The following is a 23,491-nucleotide window of genomic DNA, read 5'->3' on the forward strand; positions in this document are numbered from 1 at the left end:
CTAAAAAACTACATACCCATTTGTAGTGAATCACTGGTTGATGTCATGGCAACTATACTGGCAAGTCATCGTCGGTACACAATAAATATTCTCAAGTTTCCCTAAAGTAAGTTAATTGAACATACTTGATACTACACACAAAGCAGCCCCCTTCCATGTATATTGAAATTTTGGGAAGACCGAAAACTGAAATTAAACAAAAATAGCCCATTTTTCTCTTTTTATAATTTAGAAAAAAGAAGCTAATGTTGCAGCTGGAACTGCATGCTTTTTTTTTTTATACTGCAGTCTTCTGCAAGCTTAATACAGCAAAAGGCAGAAAGAAAGAGGAAGTCTCTGGAATGTAGGTCACTGTACCCAATTGTGCTCTGGTTTCCTAGCAAAATGAGCTAGCTAACCCACAAACAGAGGAGGATGTATCTAGGCAACAGTGAGGCTGAAGAATATAATAACACTGTATTAATGAAGTAGCTCACGCTCAATAATTGCAATTAAGTTTTTTTTTCTTTTTTTTTTATTGAACAAAAACAATAAAACATGAGAGAGTTAGCTCAATGTGGAAAATTTTGCTCTCCTGTTTCAGCTGCATTTTGTGCTAAGTAACCTCAGAGAATGTACACTGAACAAATCAAATGCATGTTATTCCAATAAGTAAAAGAGGTATAAACGCAGCAAACCTCAAATGACAAATTGTTTTCTTTATAGGGAAGCTGGTATTTATAGTAATCACAGGTACAGATCATCCATTCTTCTGCTCAGGGGTACTCTTGTGAGCAGCATTTGCAAAGGTATAAGCTGTATACTGTATGTGAGAGGTGCAAAATGTATGCAGATTCACTGCCGACCCAATAGATGTCCAATTCAAAAATTAGGTTGTTACATTTACGTATTGACTAAAAAGTTCCCCCACCTCCCCCATAAAGGTAGGTATGCTGTACCATGTGATTTACTATAATTACAACCAGTTACATGATTAGTAAAATCAAAATGATAAGAATGGCTTTCAGAAATGTAAGAGCATTGAATACACCAGCAGCTTCTTGCATCTCTAATGCTTAAAGTACAGTCTCACTACTTCCACCCCTTTGCTGTTTAATTACTATTAGCTTTTCAATTTGACACAAGAAAATACAGTACAAAAAGGCTGTGAGGCAGAGCCAGGCAAGTTCAGGCACAATCCAAATTCACATGTAGATGAAATATCGAAATATGTGCCACCTGGCCCCTTAATACCAGGGCAGTGAAATGAGAAACACTGTAAATAACACTTATTCTCTACTTTGCTTTCTTACAGCCAAATTTTTGATATAAAACAGAAAATTATCTTTGCAGTAGAGCTACCCGAGCACTCCAAGGGTTAAATGCATGGTAGAAGGTAAATGTCCTGTTTTCGGACCTTACCTAACATTTACCCTTGTAGTGTTGGCGGTGCCCCACTGCAGGGAAAGTTTGTATTTATTCCTGGAGTTTAGGTCTAAAGAGTGTTTTAAAGCCTCACTTGAGCCCTATTGCAAATGCTCAAATCAGTCTAGATCAGCGTTTCTCAACCTAGGGATTGCTAGGGGTTCCTTGGGTAATAGGCAATCTGTGCCTCTCAGATCAATTGAACTGACACCAATGGTGTTTTCGGCCATCTGTAAGGATGACAATATTCCCACTGACCAACGCATTAATAAAGAAAATATAGCAGCGGTTCCCTGAAGATCTAAACATTTTCTTTAAAGGATTCCCCTATGTAAAATGGATTGAGAAACAGCTCTAGATGCTATGGGAGATGGGCTACACAACTGTGCAGTTAATTATGAGATGTTCAAAAAGACATCGCAATTTATTTTTCCCACAGTTCCCATACTGTGTTATTAGACTTTGAACATTTTTAATTGGGCACAGTGCAAGCTTTAAGACCAAGTAGATGAGGAATATAAAATAAAAAATGCATACTATCTGGAAAGTTAATTATTTTGCACACTTGGCTTGGATTATCACTTTACCCGGAAAAGTATATTAGGAGACACAATAGCATCATTTATTCAGGAAAAATGCTGACAGTCTGCACATAGTCCAGCCCTAGGCGTGTAATCCTACCTTGCTATGCTCCCTGCTGTTGTATTCTTGCCTAAGCTTCGGTGTCAGTGCTTCGACAAAAGGACAATTTCACAGAATTCCTATACATTAAGAATGGTGATTGATCGCCCAGGCCTGAGCACTATCACATAAGGAAAGTCACATGCTCTTTCATACTCCAGTATCTCCCCAATAGTGAGGGATATAGCAGAGTGGGGAAGCATGGAGAGAAGGTAGTTCAGCCTTAATGGAAAGGATTGGCTATGTGCAGGAACTGTCACTTTGACCTGAATAAAAAGACAATGGGCCTGATTTATTCAAGCTCTCCAAGGCTGGAGGAGATACACTTCCTCAGTGAAGCTGGGTGATCCAGCAAACCTGGAATGGATTTCTGAAAATGACAAAGTAATTTATTTGCTAGCAAATGTTTTGAATCCTGGACCAGATCCACTTCAGGTTTACTGGCTTACCCAGCTTTACTGAAGAAGTGCATCTTCTCCAGCCTTGGAGAGCTTTAATTAATCAGGCCCAATGTCTTCTTGGTGGAGTTACTTTATAACACTTAACCCTTATTTAATACCCAGGGACAGACTACTCTGGAGATACATTTTCATGTTTGTTTTGCTTTTGTATAACTGTACTAAAAGGAAAAGTACATTTGACATCTCATTTTACAGGAAATTGTTTTAGGATTTAGAATTATTCATATGCAGATGTTTCAGAAACAGTTTTATTTCATGAGGGAAAGGAATCATACCTGTAGGAAAATAGCATCTAAATTCTTTAAATAAAGGAAAAGGAAACCTAAAGGGCCAGTAGCATCATAGAATTAAAGTATAAACACTCGTCTGACAAGCTTGGTTAACATTTGTAAAAAGGAACATCTTGTTTGGCAGGAAGCCCAGGTATCAATTGTGTAAAAGGTCTATGCAAACCTCTAGTGCTCAGTGAGGATAGCAACAACGGAATATTAGCGTTCACCTATCTGGAACACTTTGGTGACTATATGATCAGAAATAATCCAATGGATTCACTTCAGAATTTTGTGTATCTGATACAAAAGGTAAAGAAAGTAAAAACTGTCAATGTAATCTGTTTTAGTGGCAACAAAGAAATTAAAAAAAAAAAAAAAAAAAAAAAAAAAGATCTATTACTGGCTAACATAACAAATTTCTACATTTATTTGCTTTGACAACTCAAGAAATGTGAATAGATTGGATGAACAGATAAGTTAGGAGGCAGAAGGTGATATATCCATTTACTCCAGTACTTATAGGATAACAAGTCTGTAATGTCTGAGGAGACCCCACAGATCTAATCTATACCACTGTTACTGTGCAGGGTGGACAAGAATGGCATACAGCTATTCCTTAAATGTAATGTGTACGGAGGAAGAACAGAGGTTTTTATTGCTGACTTCCCCTAATAATGTTAGTTCCCTGGCTGTCATGCTGATCCAGTGGCTTCAGTACTTCCTCAGTCATTGAACTAAAATAAGGAAGCACATTCTCTCTGTATACAGACTTTCCTGATCTGTGCTTGTTTCTGGTCAGTTGTACAAATTGAAACACAACTAACAAACTTTTCATGAGGTCAACCCCATTGGCTTCATAATACAAAGCTTGACCCATCTCAACCTATTTTAAATGCAGAAGTGGGAAGAGATCAACAGGCCCCAGTAAAAGTGAAATCCTTATCAAAGTACTCTTTGCAAACCAGGGAAAATTAAAATTAATTAGGTGACTGAACAACTGTACAAATAAAATTAAAACCTCAAGACATCCACATTTGGGAACATTTCAGTCTTACAATTGATTTTAAAAAATAACCATAAAGCGCATATGTGGGCCTAAAACAAATTATACTACCAGAATGCTTTTTACTAGGATCACTAGGATATTAGTGGTGGCTAACTGGAAAATAAATTCAAGTAAAATGCCAAGCAAGCCTATAAAAATACCAAGCACATCTATGAAGATAATGCTTAGCTGTCAGATGTATTCATGTCCTAATTATTTAAATCAGTCTTCATATTAAACTGTGAGGGCGCATATAAAAACTGAAACAAGGCACAACATGGGGGTGATATATGAACTTCTTTAAGCTTTAAAGTTATACAGCACAGGGACAGTGATATGCCATACAACTGTGTATTCGACTATCCCAAGACAATAATTCAGTTCCTATACAGGCTTCTAATTGGCTAGTCTTGCCTTTATAAAAAAAAACAAAAAACAAAAAAAACAAAAAATAAAATCCCCCCTCCCTCTATATAAATGCTCCCTTATATAGGTAAGAGCGGGAACTACTACGGGACCATACTGCTCTTCACGCCTTGTCAGAGCTAAAGAAGAACTGTGTATTAAAAAACATGAAAAGAACTATTAAAATAAACTACAACAAGCTTAACCCTTAGCATGTAAGGAAAGACAAATAAGCTGGCTGCCAAAAAAAAATACATTTGCAAATGTTAAACAGTTAATAGATAATTTCTGTGTTGCTACTGGCTCTTTTGAAGGACACTTGAGAAAGTGCTGAAATAAAATAAAAGGTGACAAGGGTCATATTTTATCAATATTGATGTTACAAATCCAATTTTAAACTGGAAAGGGGTAAAGAGAGGTCTACAATAAACCAACCTCTTATTTTCACAAACCAAAAGGACCCCATCGTACCTAACTGAGTCAAGTGAATTTTATTCTGCTGAACATCTACCAATTTTAAATAAACAATTTCTGATAAATAACCTAAGCCAAATGAACAGTACAAAATTATTACAGAAGAGAATGTGCCAATTCCGGTTGGCTGAGGTCTTTGATCTCAAGGAAATGGAACAAAAAAATATCCATTTTGCTGCAGTGCAAAGGTATTACAATATCGGTTTTCAAGGTGCTGAGAGCGGGGATTCCCGAGATGGTGAACCACTGTTGTCCTCCGGTGGAAAAACTGTTAGAGTACAAGCCCGGATACCCCCAAGGGATTCCGGTAGATCAAATACTTTGTGCCATTCATCTTTCTCAGGGTCATATTTCTGGACAATTTCAACCATACACCTATTGTTCCAAGAATATCCTCCAACAACATAAATTTTGTTCTCGAAAACTGCTACTCCAACGTCACTTTGTCCACGTAACATTGCAGCAATTGGAGTCCACTGGTCCAGAGATGCAGAGTAGTACTCACAGCTGAGGACATCATCGTAGTCACTAGTCCCTCTGAAATGATTGCCACCAATGACATAAAGTCTGTCTGCCACAGTGCACATGCAGTGTAAGCCTCGAACCGTGGTCATAGGAGCTTTCTGAGTCCATTTGTCTGTATCTGGGTCGAAACACATCAGTTCTTTCTGAAAAGTGTCATGAGTAATTCCACCTGAAAATGAACAGAAAAACATGTTATATGCAATACAGGTTTTACAGGTGCTACTAGTCAAAGAGGAAGTAGCAAACAAAAATGACTAAAAACATGACGAATAAAATGGACTATAACAATACTCTTAGTGCCTTTTTGTTATTACCCTTGCTCTGTTCAAGCACTGCAGCTTACAGTCTGCATTTTTAATTCATTAGCATTCAACATTCTTGAAGTGCTAAGGCCCAAACAACACCTTTTGGTTCTTTCGTTTTACCCCTATATCACTACAAAAGGACTGTAGTAAAGTATGGGTAAGACAACTGAAGCACAGCAGGTTTGAGGAAGACAAGAGTGTCGAACTCAGGGGCAACAAATCGGACTTGTTGAAGCTTCAGTTTTGCAATAAAAGCCAGAAGCCACAGGCTGCTGCAAAGGTTACCATGCTATCTCTCCTAAAGAAGGGAGTGCTACTTACCATATATATACTCAAGTATTGACCAAGATAATTTTGACCTGATGTCATTTTAAAAATATTCCCATTTGGGTGACCTCTAGTGTCATGTTGTGGAACAGCATTTGTTTCTAGTTTGACAGATTGGAGCTAACAAAGGTAAAAATCTATTGTGTCAATACAAATCGACTGGTTCAAATTCTTCCCTGGTGCACTCGAGGAGCGACCCTGGGGCAAATAACCAATTAGATGTCACATCTTAAGCATGTTGTGCCACATTACTGCACAGAGCAAGAAATGTATCTTACAACAGGTTTTCAAACCTTGAGTGAACCACTCAAAAAACTGGACGTTCCCCTTTCTGACCTGTAATAAAAAGTACAGGCCAACTTAAAGATCCTTTTGGTTTACACATGTAAAAATTACTGACCACATCTGTTGCTGCACTAAAGTCTTTAATAAATACTCAGTGCTCTAGAGTACAAGAGAGAAATAGGAGGTAGAAAATTGTAGAAAATTAACTCTGTTAGAGACAGATGAGTAGGATGACAGAATCCCGTACAGGAAAAAAAGAAGTTGATGAAAAAAGTTGTAAAGGACCAACGCTTCTGATAGAGAAAGAGCATGGCACTCACAGATAACACATAGTTTTGGGTTACCTATTGAGAAATCAGCTACTTCGAGTATTAGCCACCCACACAGGTTTGGGAAAACAAAATTGTGTGCTGGTAACATTAAGAATTTTAAAAGGTTTCATAAACTATACAGAGTTACATTTATACGGCTGTTTTAATTAGGTCAATAGCTAAAATTAAACCACAGTAAAGTGCTTAGGTATCAGCAACCCCTTTATTAAAAATAGTCATCCAAGTGAAGTGGGGAATTTCCACTCAAAAGGGTAAAATTAACCTGTTTTCAGTGATTGTATCATTACATAAAAGAAGCCATTCAGCAAGACTGTTTTTCAGGCATGTAACAATTACCATGAGAATATGTGGCGTACACTAAATGTAGAACAGAAAGCCTGTTCCCGTATATTCAGAAAAGGGAATGCTGATCACAGGAAGGACATCCATATTTCTGCGATTAGGCCACTGTGAAGAGAGAAGTACAGCTGCAGCGTTCTAACTTTTTCATTGTGAAATGAATATTCTTCCTGTGATGAGCCTTTCCATTTGACAATTTACACATGAAGTGTTAAGGTACAGCCAAGAACATCTTGAAAAGAAACTATTTCAGGCAAAATGACAATGTAATATCTATGGATTTAATCTAATTTATGGCTCAATGCTAAAGGCTTTACATGAATACTAGAATCTAATCTAAATCCAGAGAGCAATAATACAATCTTTAACGATAACTATCTTAATGCCCTGTGCATTATTTAGAGTGTTTCTTTACTGTTATCAGGGATTCATAACCATTTCCCCTCTTCTTATTTTCAAACCTTAGAACTGAATGGTTATAGTTCTAATCTTTGTAAAACTGGAAGGATAAGGAAGTAAGATGTTTTACACATTCAATCTAACTCTGGTCACATCAGTCACTTTCTGTGAATGGGAAGGAATATGGAACATTGAAGGTCAACCTAAACAGCAAGTTGTAATGCCAATAACAAAGGCTGGGATCATTTCAACTGTGAAAAGAAGCTGCAAACGTTTGTGCCTTTGGCTCTTTAACAGGTACATGTGCAGTTAGGAAAAGAATAACTACATGTGCAGTTAGGAAAAGAATAACTGTTACAGGAAAGTGTCACTTTCCCACTAATGAAAGTGACATTTTTACTGCTTAAACTACTACGGTAGTTACATCTGAGCAATTTAAAAGGATGAAGTAAAAAGGTGTTTGCATGTTATATAGTTTTCAAAAATTTGGGAGCTTAAAACTCCACTCCCCAATTCGTCAGTTCAGAGTCTGAGCAATGTTTCTGCGCTCTGGTGCTCTCAACAGCTTATGACTATACTGCAATTAATTTCACAAGATACATATGTGGTATGAAGACAGTTTTGCTATAAACAAAGGGTAAAGGAATAGGGGGTTATTGTATCTAAAGTAAGCAAGTTACTTGTTTACCCCACACCCTTTGCTATTTTGCCACCGCAACCAATCATGTGTTCCAAGGTAAATTTTGGAAAAGCACAAGAACAGAAAGCATGACAACCAATAAAAGACATATTGCATAAAAGGTTTTATATAGTTACCTGAAATGTACATAAGTCCCCCGAATACAGTCCCAGCATGGCCATAGTGGGGCTCGTTCATTTTTGCAACATAACTCCATTCATTCGTTCTGGGGTTGTAACACTCTACTGTGGCTGCATGGAATAAAATACACAATTTTTATTAGAAGCAAAAATGCATTATCACATAACTCACACCATGATCATGACATATAAAATATACATTTTGTGCTTTAAAGTGACCCCAAAAGCCATTAAAACTGAAACTACAATTAGGAGTGTAAACACACCATTAGAATACAGTGTTTCTTGATGAGAAAGCCAATAGCAATCATCTTGCATCAGCTGCTCCACAGAGTTTGATTTCTTCAGTCAGAATAACTTAGTGTGGTATATATGCCAGAGCAAAAACAAGGAAGGATTATTTGATAATTTCTGTAAATAATACACAATACTATCACATAGTACCCCACATCATAGTCAGCCCTGTCTGCTGATCAAGAACTCCACCTCTCCCTGCCACTTTTATGAGCATACATCAATTTCATTACCAAAAAGAAAACATTGCATTGGAGCGCTGGTTCTTTAGGTCTGTAGATTTGGCAGTGGGCATCCTCGAGCAGTACTGAGCTGCTTACTGATGCACTCATACATTTAGAGTCTCCCCCAGGACAAATGTAAAATGGCATGAGGAAGTGCTAACTGCACCTCAAACTCATCGCCAGTCTGAACATAGCCTTTACGTGAGTTGGCATTGTACGTCCTTTAAGTCAGGTATATAAGGAACTTGCTAAAGAGCAAAAGTAGGACCAGATGACAGAGACAATTATAGGGATATTGTGATGTCACACAGGTTCACTTTAGGTTTATGCCAATACCACAATATTCATTGCACTTCTTTTGCTGCACATTGATGCTACTAAAAAAACTGTAACAAAGTAAGATGTTTTTACCAGTGTGCTATTTTATGTGTCCCTGACTGCTACACCAAAACCAGGGCTGGAGTTGTCTTTACATGTTTGTGGTCTGACCAACAAAACAAATAAGAAATTTCACAGAAGAATAAACAGTCTGGTGATTTATTTTCAAGTTTGACTCTGCAACCTGCTCAGAACAAATCCAGAAGAGAACTGTGAAGGGAGAAGCAGCACAAGAAGCCAATGCCTTGCAACAGTGTTAGAAGTATGCTCATCAGCCTGCTGACTCTCCTTTCACACTTCGGTTACAGGGTGGGGGTATGGGAAAACCTGCTACTGAACTACAGCACAAAGCATGAAAATGTGCTGTGTGAAATGCCTGTGTAAATCTCAGAAATGGACAGAGAAATACAAATTCATTAAAAGGATATGTGGAGGTATTTAGTTTCAATATTTAGCAGTTTGAACAAGTTGGTGTACATTTGGGCGAAAATTGTCTCCATACACCCCATATTTAGCCGTTTGCTTAAAGCATGACGATTAGATATATGCATGTATAACATTTTTATGTAGAAGCAAAAACATAATACAAAAGCAACGTTTTTTCCAATGTCAAATCCTGTTTTAAATGTTTACACAAAAAAAAATAAAACAGTGTGCAAAAATCTGTGTGCTGGAAGTGGTATAACATTTGGCCACAGAACATTATAAACCTTCTCTGGAGACCTGACTTCTGTGCCGAGTGTTGCAAAGAGATCTTTGCCACAGTTCACAAAGAGAATTGGCAGGAGAGAATAAAAGGAATGCATTAGTTACTGATGACTGCCCAGTACAGAAATAAACCTTGCTTTATACAGCGTCTACATCCTCCCATTCACATTCTCCCTGAGCTGGCAAGAGTTTGTACAAAATGTAGCACTCAATGTTCAAAAAGAGCAGTCACTGAGTGACAGAAGGCGCATAAAGTGTAATTAAACGTTTATTACAGAAGAGGTGTTGCAGGAAATTTATAACCATGGCATGTTTTGAACATTGGGTTGCATTTATCACACAACTGTTGCAAAAATAAAATGTGAAATTAATGTTGACATTGATGGACAAGCTAACTGGAATAGAAAAGCAGGAAGACTGATGCTATGTGAGCTATGTAACTGTGTAAAATGAGTTTACGTACATGCAGAATAGGCCCCACAGAAAGCATAACCCCCTACTTCCTACCCATAAACAAGATTCAAGTACGCTACAAACACCAATAAAACAATTGTGAATGTTACCATAATGCAGAAAGCAAAACGATATAAAACGTACCCAAAATATTTACAAATATTTATATATCCATGCTAGTCTAAGAAGGATGAACCTCTCTGCAAAGCGCATCCCTTCAATGAATAGGTCTTCCTTAGGATATACCTGATCTTTACTCCGTACCTTAAAATTGTGAATACTATATTTAAATCTGGACTGTTTTGAAAAGAACCTATGAACATTTGTAGTTATGTGGCATATCGGCTGCTATACACATCTTTACAGCATGAATAAAAAGTTAGATTTTGATCAGGAGTACTCAATTGTTCATACACACAACATATTTTAATCAACATGTCCAATCTATCCAAAATCTTTTTTTCTTTTGGTATGGGTCTGCTTAGCGATCACATTCTGACCTAAAGCTGCATCAGGGTGTTAGAGGAGAGGAAGGCAGACATGCAACCACTGCTCTATGAGACCCTCAGTGCTTTAGCTACTATTAGGTCAAGGTACAGGGAGAACGGTACTATTTCTTGTAAGAATAATGTAAGATAACAATGTACACCGATTTATTTCAGAAGCTGCAGGAACAAGTATAATTTTTAGATAAAGTGTACAAATTTAAAGTGGAACTAAAGTCGCACTTTACAAAATTAAGGATCAAGGAGAAGGTGGTGGTGCCCGGAGATGGAAAGCGGGTAGGCAAGTCAAGTGGCTTTGGTACTGCTTTAAGGTATTACTAGTTATACCCTAATAAAAATGAAAGTTGCATCAGATGGTGCTAGCAGATTTACCTCCATATTACAGCATTAATTTAAAAATGTAAATCTTACCATTCCATATTTACCCAAACACCTCCACTGTGTAAAGAATATACAGTCAAAATATACACCTAGGTCTTAGTCTTTCAAAAGCCATTCACAAGTGCATGGCCGATCTTGGACCCAATTTAGTGCTGTTCAATAAAGAAGAAAAACTACTAGCACTCTGGCTGCCTTTGTGATTTGTGTATGTGTGTAAATAAAGGATATGTGGAGAGTTGACAAAATACAAGTAACGGTGCAATAAAGAAATCCCTGAGATATAAAGTGCATTTGAAAGACATTGCAAGCCATAAAAATCTCATTTTATGAGCTTTATTTAGGAGGCTTGTGGCAAATATGTCCAGTATTTTGTTAGCTGACCTGTAAAGCCCACTTTTAGTATCTCAAGTGCAGCTTTCTTAAACACATGAAAATGACAGTCTTAGCTAAAGAACTACTGCCTATTAAATGAAAACTGGCAAAGGGAAATTCACTCTAAGTATAGAATCAATATAGTTCATGAGGCAGAAACAATGCAAGTCTTCAATTAAGTATTGTCTGACACACTCCTGTGCACCAAAAGGCCTAACTAGCTTGATCCATTGCTGATTAGGGGTTCTGGACAACTGAAAACTTTGGAAATAATTTCCTAAAACGCATTTACACAGTTTCAAACATTACTTCTGATAATTGTAAATTCCCCAGTAGGCAACTACTACATATACCAAACATATCTACTGGGAAAGAAGATGGATTTATGAAAGGATAATAAATGCTACATCTTCATTACTGTGCCATTTTAAAAGAACATGTCCTGGTCACTGGTGACCTATTGATACAAGACAGTAAGTAAGAATCCAGGGAGCACCTCCATAAGGCAAGTACTTCGTCCATTTAACATCCAAACTTATAAAGCATGTTTGAATCTAATCAGTGCTTAGGAGAAACCTAGTAATCACGTTTCGTCCTATTCCTGCATGGGAGACTAAACAAATTGCCTTCAATGCACGGGACTGTGAAATCTTCCTTTGCATCACAAGCAGTGGTTGGCAGATCACCAGATTATATATAAAAGAGAAAGAGATAAACTAAAGCAATAGCTGACGAAAGCAGGCTATGCTTCCTGTACGCAAAAGATTTCATTTCCAATTTTCACTGGAGTTTACCTTTTAACTTTGACAATCAATTCTGTTTTACTGCATGGTAGCGCTGAATGATTGTGGATATCCTATAAATCACACCTACATTCTGCCAGGCATAAAATCAGGAGTTTTAGGGGTTTTTTGTAATCAAAGAAAAAAAAAAGTGAATTTTTTGGAAATGAAGGAAAAAGAAAGAAATGAGTTGCAGTCTCTAGAGGTACTTTTATTTAGTATCCATACACACACTGGGCCCCAATTTATTAAAGCTCTCCAAGACAGGAGATAAGATAAACTATAATACTTTAAACTTTCATGATCCATCAAATCTGAAAAGGATTTCTTATTAATCATTTGCTATTTCGCAAATTTGTTCAGTCCTGGACCAGATCCATTCCTGGTTTGCTAGATCACCCAGGCTCCCCAATGATAATATCTTCTCCAGTCTTGGAGAGCTTTAATAAAATCAGACCCATTATTTAATTCTCAGAACTATTTTGAAAATAAATTTAGCTACCAGTTTTGCACAGGAAAAAAAAAAAAAAAATCAAGCTCTTTAAAGAAACCATGAACTGTGAGCTACAAGCCCTAAAAATCTAAAGCTTGATAATTATAAGAGATGGTTACTGGCTGTATTTTCCAACTGTTTGCATTTTAAACAGCAACCAATGTACTAACTGCCCTGAACGCTAAACAATCATTTTTACTATATTTTTCTTTCCAAATACATTTCCTAATAATGAATATAGCATTGTCACTAGATATTTTTTATTTGTAAAACATTTACCCCAAATTGTCCTCTAATGGCAGCACACATTAACAAGTGAGGCTGGTCATACAAAGTGGATTATGAGTTGTTGCAGGGTTTAAAAAAAAATGTAAAATGAAATCCAAGTGCAACTAATAGGCATCACCTAAAAATAGACCAGTAGAAGATTTGATGTTTAGATTTGTAAAATCACCAGAAAAACATACTTATTAGCTCCAAGACCGTACCTCTTAGCTCCCAAAAACCAAAACTATATAGTGCCAGAATCCGATAATTTGTCTGCCCTAAAGATAGATATATTTTATCAGCGTTTAAAAACTATTTAGTAGAACAACTTGATAAAAACGGTCTACCTAAAATCTTAAAGATACCAAAAAAGAACAAAAAAAGGTTGCATGTTTTCTACAAGTATTCCAACATCTACACAATGGTTTTAGAGCACTCCTGGAGACACCTGCAAAGATCTTGGTGCCAGAGAATTCTATTTATCCACACTACTGCTACAAAGGTTTATACTCTCCAGTTAGAATTTTGGGAACATTAGTGATACAGACATCTCACAGTTGGATACAGTATAGGGGAGATCTTGTGAATAGCTATAAGCCAGCAGGAGACCAATTCATCAGAGTTATATAGCCACAACCACAAACAGCCATGAATAAATTCTTATGATCCTTAAAACAGAACTCCAACCTTACATTTAGTTTTGCACATCTGTACAGACTGCTTTCCTATACTAAAATTGCTTATGCCAATTTCAATATACATCGTGATCATTAGAAGCTGCTGATACTGAGACTGAAAGTCTGATGTTTAAACCCCCCCCTAGCGTTCTAATTTTGTCCGTATTTCCATACAAAAAGTATTACTTTTTGCATTGAAATTTATTTTACATTGTAGGCCTATAATTCTCAGGCATAACTCACCTGAAATATATCCAATATTTATTAAATTTATTAAACTTAAAAAAAAAAAAAATCTTTTTAAAAAAAAATAGTGAAACATGTAATAAACCTGTACAGTAGCATGTATATTATATGTATATATTCCAAGATTTCCTTGTATTGGACTGCAATACAAAAGTATTTAAATTTCCCGACAACCCTTATGGCTGCACCAACGTCACTAGGAAACCCCAGAGATCGTCTCTGCAGTTTGCCACTGAAGATTGGCGAAAAAGGACGTGTCCAAAGGACCTGCGGGGGCCAGCAGGACGACAACGGAGCAAGGTAAGTGGGATTTTTTTATGATTTTTTGTGACCCCAAGTGTGACTCGGGATCACTGCTTTTTGCAGGAAAAATCCACCCCGAGTCACACTCAGGATTACCGCTAGGGGGGTTAAAGAAGCTATGTTGAGCAACCTGCCCTCTGCCACCAGTCATAATCTGCCTGCACTGAGGCCCAGAGATGGTCATCATGCCTATAGAAAGGTAACAAATGTAAACTATTTTTTATGTCAAAAGCTTGGTGATGAGAGGGAGGTACATAAGGAGGCAAAATATAAGCAAATAATACCATAAATTTAAGACAATCTCAAATGATTTTAAAGGGAAAAAAAATCTTTAAGCCTAGCTGGTTATTTCTTGCCGAGTAGCAAAAGATGCAGAAACCAAACTCTAGTGTTAGGATGAAGGGGGCGACTTTTAGAATAAGCTATTCTTATAGACACAAGTAACATATATTGTCTAAAGGGGTTCTTGCAATGCAGTGTTTTAAAAAAAAAAAAAGAAATGTGTTCATGACAAATTGGCAATTTTTTTTTTTTTTGTATTTGATTCTACTTGCTAGTGAAAAAGCTAACGCATAAGAGGCCACTGATCCCTATGTGCTCTTCATACTGCTGTTTCTGCATAACCTTCCTCACTGTTATCAGGAACAGATCACTATTCCCATGAATCATTATTTCCAACCAAAAATCCCAATGGTCTTTCCTGGCACAATAATTAAGTTACCTGAACAGAACTTTATGTAACCATCAATATTAAAAGACACCACTGGGTGGACAATATCCACACATCTAATGATTTTTGCCAGGAGATTGTCCCTTATATTTATTGAGTGCAGGTCACTAGATTGTAAACAAAAAGGCTTTAAAAGCATTGTTACAGCTTGACTGGATAATTAAGTATAAAACAAAGTGCACAATAGCACAAGAAGACCCATTAATCAATAGGCAGGTGCACACAAAGTGGTAGGGACCAAGGAGAATTCTGCTGACTGTTCAGGTACTTTATTTTACATAAGACATTTCTAAAAAAGCTCAGCTACAAAACTTGAATAAGGAATGCTCACAAATCTAAAATAAAGATTTTTTTTAAAAAAACATGTTTCCGTTTAAAAACAGGGATACGACCAATATTTCAACTACTTGCAATAAAAAAGTAGCTCATCCAGGGTGTCTGGACAAGAAAACACGCAAGCTTGGTCATAAGAGGCAACATAAGGCATCTTTTGGCATATGCATTTATCTTAAAATGCTCTCCTTACTACCAATAGCTGGTAAAAGCACAATGACCATAATATAATGGTCACCAAGGCATTCTTCAAAGGGACAATGGCGTATCATCATGGTCGATTCATGATTCTAAGCATTCACACCATTGTAACTGTATCAGCTACTGAGACAAAATTATTCAAGAAGTAGGAAGACAGACTGCATTTAACAAAGAGTTAAAATGCATGCTGGTGTCTATCACACTGTAGCCAATAATTCTCCAACAATCACCACAACATTGTCAGTTTATGATATGTTGAATCAGCTGCTTAATAACTGCTTGTCAGGTAATCACAGTCCTATTTTAAGGCTGTCATTCAAAACATTCACACATGCAAACAGCTAAAGGCCATGCCATGCACTGATAATACACAAAAAGATGCAAAAGGACTGAAGACTGTATCCTGGCAATTATTTTTAAATCTAGAACAGAATACAATATTATATGCAATTTAGAGCAATGTGAGTGGTGACGTTGTGGCCACGTGTTTAACAGCTTTAGGGTAAAGGAAAGTCTACAGAATCAGAATAACTCTGTACCTCCTCTTTTTGCTTGTCATTAACATCGAAAAGGTTCAGAACCATCTAAAATAAAAGCATGAATGACTAAATGATGCTCACAAAAGCTAAACAATAAAATGAAAGGACAAACTGAAAAGCAAAGTCACCTACATTTCTTCTGTTTTTAAAAGAGTGAGACGTAAAGAAGAAGTAAAGCTGCCAATAGCCAGCCGTGCTCCACTGATACAATGACTGATCTCTTGTTTATCCATACTCACTGACTGGCCTTGGATGAGACAACTAAAACCATGGCAAGAATATACACGGAGCTGCACATTTGAAGAAGTTTGCAAACGGTAAAAATGTTTTACTGCAGAAAAGATAGCATGTTCCTTGTGCTATTAAAAGCATTGCTTCTTTTTATGAGGCAAAGTTCTGCTTTAAGCTTTCGTTTACTCTGGGATCTGGCCAGGAAATCTCATCCAACCTCTGGGACATCTATAACCAGTAGGTCTTGATTTTTTTTAGCCCACTCCAGGTTTTTTCACAATAAAAGAAATTCCACATTTGTGTTCTTCACATGTTCTCATGCTCCGCTTCTAAGAGATACTAAACATAGGTGGCCTAACCAACGTCTGAACATATTGAGTTCCCTAATCTTGTGCTTAGCAGTGCACGTTATGCTAATCTATCGTACAAGTTTAAGAACCTCCAATAGGTAATTCCCAAAAGAATGCATAAAAAAATGCAAAAATGCAACTATGCTATTGAAATTGCCAGGATGTACCAGTTATGTGAAAAAAAAAAAAAAAAGTCCCTATGTAGGTAAATTACACATGCTTCTAGGATTTTTGGAACATTCCTGCACATTCAGGCCTCTCTTTAGTTTTACCATTTTCAATTTTAAAAGGATTTCTAACCTTGAAGGTGTGCCTTTATTATAACCCATCTAAGCAAAGTCAGTGTTGCATTGAAGAAGTTCAGTTCTCTGCATACGATCCTCATTCTTTGGTGGAAAAACTATCAAGTCTATGTGTTTTCATTGCCAGTGACTGATTATCCAGCAAAGAATGTTTGGTGTATATCAGATTCACTGCTTTATAAACAGAACCCTTAGAGAATAGCTCAACAAAAATGAAACTCACATTGCAGGAAATTTGACTCAGAACAGACTGATGAGAAACGGAGAACTGAGCGTATTATGTGCACCAAAGGTGTATCAAATGCCTAAAGCTTGCCATACAGAAAAAAAAAGGAAGCATTTTTTCCTGACAGTTTAGAAAGCCATGGACATGTTTAGAACATTATTTTTAGCTGCAGACTGAAATAGAGATCATGTTTATAAACCATTTTTTTTTTTTAAATGGCTTGTGTAGCAGTTAATAGTTTGATAAAAAAAACAAAAAAATAGTGGAGTTTTTTTTTTTTTTTTAACTTTATCGTGACATTGAAAGCAAGCAAAATTTATAACCATCTTTCAAAACTTTCACAATGCTTCCTTTTAATTGGTCAACAGAAATAAACAGGCTGTAAATATCAAATATACAATATATGGGCACAGCAAGACAAAAAAAAAATTTAGTCTCACCAAGTTCACCAGCGGCATTGCGACCGCCAACTGCATACAAATGACCTTTCAGGGCACTTAGGTGGAAAAAGGTACGTTTTTCATTCAAAGATGCCACTTGCATCCATTTGTTGTAACGTGGGTCAAATCGAAACACAGTATCCACGGCTGTTTTTCCTTTTGTGTCGTAATTACTCTGGCCACCAACCACATAAAGAAAATTGCCAATGACTGCTATTCCATGCTGGTACCGGGGAGCATCCATGGGAGCCAAGGATTTCCATTCATTTCCTTTCTCATCATACATCCGCAGTTCTTTGCTAACCACAAGCTGCTGCCTCAAAACTCCCCCCAACGTCACCAAGTGGGTATTATCTGAGCGAATGGCAGTTCTTTCAGACTGCATGACTGGCTGCATGTACGGCATCATTTGGTAATTGCTAGCTTCCAAAAGTAAGTTAACACAAGTGTTGTCAGTTCTCATGAAGTCAACGGTTTGAACTTGATTTATAAGGTCCTGTGGTGACATGAGGGGAAATCGGATGTTCTTCATTATTTTTGCAGCATATTCCATACGTGAATCTTCGTAACGCAGCCAACGGCATGCCGCTTTAAATAGTTCAAGCTCGCTACATTGCTTAAGGCTATTACTAGAAAGCACAAAGGCAAGTCGTTCAAATGGAAGCTTCACAAACTCCCCAGTAGTTAATAAGGGTGGAAAATTTTTCAAAATAAAGTTATTCACATATTTATCAACTTCAGTGAGATTGTAGGTGTTTGCAATTCTTCCAACCTCTACGCAGTTTTCCAGAGTGACCTAAATAGAAAATATAAATATATATATAAATCTATAAAATTATATCAAGATCAACTGGAAAATTACAATAAAAATTTATTTTGTATGTATAAAAAAAAAAAAAAAAAAATGGAGAAGTACCTTGAGTTCGTGATTATAATATTCAATTATTTTACTACTAGCCCAAACTGATAAATGGCTTTGGTTTGGCAGGGGCAATCTTTCTAGGTCAATATATCACATACCCCATTGAGAACATAAAATAGACAAATCAAGCATTGTTCTATAAAATGCACATTTACAAGCAGAAGTCAATGAAATTATTAAATTTAGACATTAACCTGTGTAACAAACATACCATGAACAACTGCACAAACCTTGTTACACAAATAGATGTATTAACATACACATGGTTTTGTGTAACTAAAAGGTAGACGTGAAATTTATACATTTGATTTATTAAATAAATAGGATAGTTTAAGATTATTGGTAAGGGTAAGTAAGGCTGGGGGAAGCGTTACGTTTTTGTGCCCCTGATCATAAAGTTTCTACTTAACATAAAATCACACAAACTAAAGAAACCTCATATAGAAATATGTACACAGACAGCTTCTCTATGCAAAACTCAGAAAAGATTTTGTGGATTTTAGGCTAGGTTCAGACCTAACTTGAGATGAAGCAATCCCACTTCTCACCCGCTATCTCACTTGCACCGCAGAAGATATAAAAGCCAACAGAGAGTGGTACTTAAATGCTCACTGCCCCCTACTCATTATCTATGGGGCTGCCGTGAGTGGAAGTTACATGTAGTGTCTTCCCCAAGGCAGCGGTAACTGCACTGAAACCTCACTGCTAGCCTGATCAAAAGCTTTAATGTTTAGTTTAGGTCTTACAAGAGCAGTTAAAAGTAGCCAAATTGGGCAGATTTCCATCCCATTCAAGAAGGGACTTCAGGCTTCACTAATCATTAAAAATGTTTGCTTCTTTATGTGAAGGTTACACCACAACTTTAGACATCTAGTGCCCATTAAAAACCTGTGCTGGCAAATGCCAAGGAGGTAAATAAGCCATCTGCTCCACTGCAACCATCCTTTTGTACTAACCTAAAAGGGCAAAGCACTGGTTTGTTTTATATGGAACTAGGCAGAAATCTCTTACCCAGCACTCCAAATGTTAGCCAAGAATTACAATAGGATGTTTCTAGGTAAGGGATGTTGAATTAATCTCCTTTGCCCTAAAAATAGCACTACAAGTAGGCTCCAGATATTGATAAAAGCCTGCTATGACTACTAAAAGCAGGTTAGCTTACGTTAAGAGGTTTTTCCAGCTTAAAAAACACAAAGTTAGATTCACATTCAGCTTGAAAGTAAAATGTGTGTTACCTAAAATACAACTCTTGCCTGTTGCCTAGCTAAAAACAGTCCAGCAGCAAAACCCCAGGGAGAAATCTGCCCCTATTCTGGGCATGAGACATAACCTTTTCTCAGCAGCAGCAGCTCATTGTCAACTGCCATTTAGTTCCTTGTTATGGGAGGATGCATGGCATGGTAGGCAGTACATAATGATATATGGGATATCCAGTCTTCTACATTAGACTGGAAGTTTGGTGAACAAGGATGTTTACTTACCTTACCATAGTGCCTTGCAGACACCACTTCTATGCAACCAGTACCATGCAGCTTCCTCTGAGACTCTTTGGGCTGCAGTCACAGGGACTGACTTTGTCCTTTACAAGGGTCAATAGCCCTGATCTGTTAGGGGCGAACTCCAAGTGCCCTCCCAACATGGAGTGATTCAAAATAAGCAGTGCAGTGAGATTTAAAGGCAAAGCACAGTAGCTTGGATTTTATTCTAAGGTGAAAAGGAAGCCAATGAAGAAAAATACAAAGTGATGGAGCAGAAGAGTGCTGGGAAGGAAGGATAAGTCTGGCTGTAGCATTCATAATAGAGAGGAGAGAGTCGGGTTAGTGGAACACCAGATAGGAGGATGTTACAGTAGTCCAGATGAGAGATAAGAGCGTGTACAAGGAGTTTGGTGGTCTCAGGGGACAGGTGGGGTGAATTTTGGAGATGTTGCGTAGATGAAACTGAAAGAACCTGGAAATGTTCTGAATATGGGGGGTAAATGAGAGGGCAGAATCAAAGGTGATGACAGGACAACGTGCTTGAGGGAAGGGATGAATAACATGTTGTTAACAGTTAGGAATATGTCAGGGGGAGTGGGAGAGAGAAAACAGAACCTGTCCAAGAACTGACCCTTGGGGGAACACCAACAGGGAAAAGAGGCCAGAGGAGTAGAACCGATTAAAAAAAATTGAAAGGAGCGGTTAGACAGATAAGAAGCAAATCAAGAGAGCGCATCACCGATACCAATGGAGTTCAAGATTTTGGTGCATAACAGTATCAAAAAGGAGGGAATATTCAGGAATAGGAGGAGAGAAAAGCCTTGTGAGGTTAAAATCATACAGGTGTAATTGCTCCCTACTCTGTTGCCAACCTGTATTTGAGTATTTGTATTTTTCAGCCGTTTGGCCCTCGGAGGATGCCACAGGCTTCCCTGCATGTATTAAATAATATGTAATTACAAACATTTGTGTACATCACCGTAACTTTACCAGAAGGATGAACCTCAAAAAGGAATGATGTACAAAGTACCAAAACGGGCACTGGTATAGAGTAACTCTGTAATGATGTTTACTAATCACTTAATTGGCAACACAGTTGTATTCTTATGCCTGATATGTCCAAAATGGGGGGGGGGGAGGGTATACATAAAAAGAAGTGTTAATATTTTAATAAAGCCAGTTACAACTGGTAATGATTTATTCTCATGTCATGGCAACTAGAAGAGCCACTAGATGGTGCTATATTTCACAGATTACTTTTTTTAATCTTGCTGACCAACTTCATGGTCAGTAAGATTCAAAAAGCATAAAAAAGGTAAAATGGTAATTTAAGCCAATTCATTTATTTATCTGCTTTCCTCCAGGAAATAAAGGACCTGAGCCAAATTCTGCTCTCAGAGACTATGACCAGCTAGCATGGGCTTTAGGAATATTTTATTGTTTCCTTAAGTAGTCCTCCTAAAATCATTTGTTAGCATAACAATAACTGATAAATGGCCTAAAATACTGGACCTTATTAAAAAAAATATACACCCATGCCATTGTTAATCTTTCCTTTGCAAAAGACCAACATCCTTACTTGCTAATGTAAATTTATGTTCTAAACCCTTGAAAATTTGAGGGAGAGAGGAGATAAAAAGTGTGTGAGATTCTAGTAACAAATGAGCCATTTCCATTACTCATAAGAATAGGAATTATGCGTTTTAAAAAAAAATGCAAAACAAATAAGTTGCAAAGGGAATCCATCAGCAATAAAAAAAGGGTAAGATTTTCTTTTTAACCCGTCTTATACATTATGGCAGCAAAAAGCATTACTTTCTTACCAGCTTACAAAACAAAAAACACAGAAGCAGTTATTATATTTACTATATATATATTTATATATTTTTATATAATTAAGTGATAGACTGTTAATCCTTGTTGCAGAGCACTCCACTTAAAAGTAATTGCAGCCCACCCTGCTCTAAAATTAATTCTATTTATATACATACAATACATATGCATGCCTAACTTTGGCTCAAGCCCTTCTCAAACTCAACATATGATCATTTGCTAGCTAATTCCATAAACTTTTTTAATACTTTGTATGAAACTTGGCCTGAAAGGCATCATTACATTAAATGACTATGGTTGTTGAGACTCTGAGGTTGTACAAACCATGTACGGTGAACAGATTTGTGAACACCTATGTTTTGCCTAATATATACAGCAACACTAATCAAAACAGAACAAACATTGCACTTTGATCTTACCCCAGATATAAGAAACACTTTGCAGAAGTCCAACACAGGAAGTATCTGTAAAAAACTTGCAGCCTCCAGTGTATCTTGAAGATTATCCATATTCAAGGAAAGTTTTGCAGTGTAAATGAAATCAATAATTTTCTTTAATCCAATTTTGTTCACGCCGTGTAATTTAATGCACATTAAGTCCTGTTCCTTCATTCCACCTAGAACAAGAAATCAGTCGCTATTTTAATTATCCTTAAGATACACACAAAAAGTTATACCACTTTACAAGCCTTTTGTACGCAGCTGACACTTGAATACGAACATGATGTTAACAAAATTCTAGTGTTAAATATTCAGAGATTAAAAAGTTATGTACTTGTTCTTGCGGAGAAATGGCATTCACAGATTCCAGGTGCAATAGGCATCACTGTACACTAATAAACCAAGCATACTACTCAAAATGTGCTCAAAAATAGTATTGTATTCTGAATAAATTGTAGCATATTTTCTACATCTATTTCAATACTTTTCCTCACACATGCAAAAACCTGGAATTGAAAGCAAAGCAGTCTGGGAGATCACAGTAAATGACCACAATAATTAAAAGGCATCTATCCTATTTTTTCATGCATTTTCAAGCTGTCTGGCAAAGCAATCTGATCCAAAACATTAGTGGCATAAACAATGTTCTCTGTATAGCACATGCGCATTTATCACTGGCTTTTGTAGTGGTCAATGCAGACTAAAAAGGAGCTGGAGTAGGTTTCCCGGCATTGAGGTTCATTGAATTATGCGAGACCCTCCCAAAAACTATATATTTCTATAAAATATTTGAAAGTCTTAAGCTACGTACACACTTCCAATTATTATCGTCGGCAAACGAACGACGAACGATCGTGCACGATATTTAAGAACGATCGTATAGCACCGATCCTGCACATAGAGATAACGACACGATCGTTCGTAGATATTGTACACACACTAGATACGATCGTTTGAGCGATAGAGGAACTATGTGCACGACAGGAAAGTGAACGAACGTTCGTTCATTACGCATGCTCAGATCATGGACGATCAACGAACGATGTTCAACGATCGTCGTCCAATCCGATCCGCCGGTCCGGTCGTTCGTTTCCAACGACTTTCCTCGTTCGTCGGCGTCGTTGGTTACTTTTTTTACGAACGATTTTTGCCCAATAGATCGTTCGTCGTTCGTTTTGAACGATAAAAATTGGAAGTGTGTACGCAGCTTAACAGAAGTAAAGTATTTTAAAGATATACAGAACTGCTTGTAATAGGACATTAAATAGATTTAAATAGATTGTACTTTACTCGGCAAAAGAATTAAGTA

At 37.0% G+C, this 23,491-nt stretch overlaps 1 protein-coding gene across 4 annotated transcripts in view; it reads right to left on the reverse strand.

The window, feature by feature from the left end:
* Positions 1-485: 485 nt before the first annotated feature.
* KLHL13 (kelch like family member 13) overlaps positions 486-23,491 on the reverse strand; it is a 56,999-nt gene continuing 33,993 nt past the window's right edge. For all 4 annotated transcript variants that reach the window (XM_072431015.1, XM_072431014.1, XM_072431011.1 and 1 more), the window contains 4 exons: positions 22,162-22,358; positions 17,510-18,305; positions 8,071-8,184; positions 486-5,436 (listed from right to left, as the gene is read on the reverse strand). In XM_072431015.1, coding sequence (XP_072287116.1) covers positions 4,949-5,436; positions 8,071-8,184; positions 17,510-18,305; positions 22,162-22,358 — 1,595 coding nt within the window. In that variant the 3' untranslated portion in view covers positions 486-4,948. The remainder of the gene's footprint in view (positions 5,437-8,070; positions 8,185-17,509; positions 18,306-22,161; positions 22,359-23,491) is intronic.

This window comes from Pyxicephalus adspersus, chromosome Z (genome assembly GCF_032062135.1).
Source record: "Pyxicephalus adspersus chromosome Z, UCB_Pads_2.0, whole genome shotgun sequence".
Taxonomy (NCBI): domain Eukaryota; kingdom Metazoa; phylum Chordata; class Amphibia; order Anura; family Pyxicephalidae; genus Pyxicephalus; species Pyxicephalus adspersus.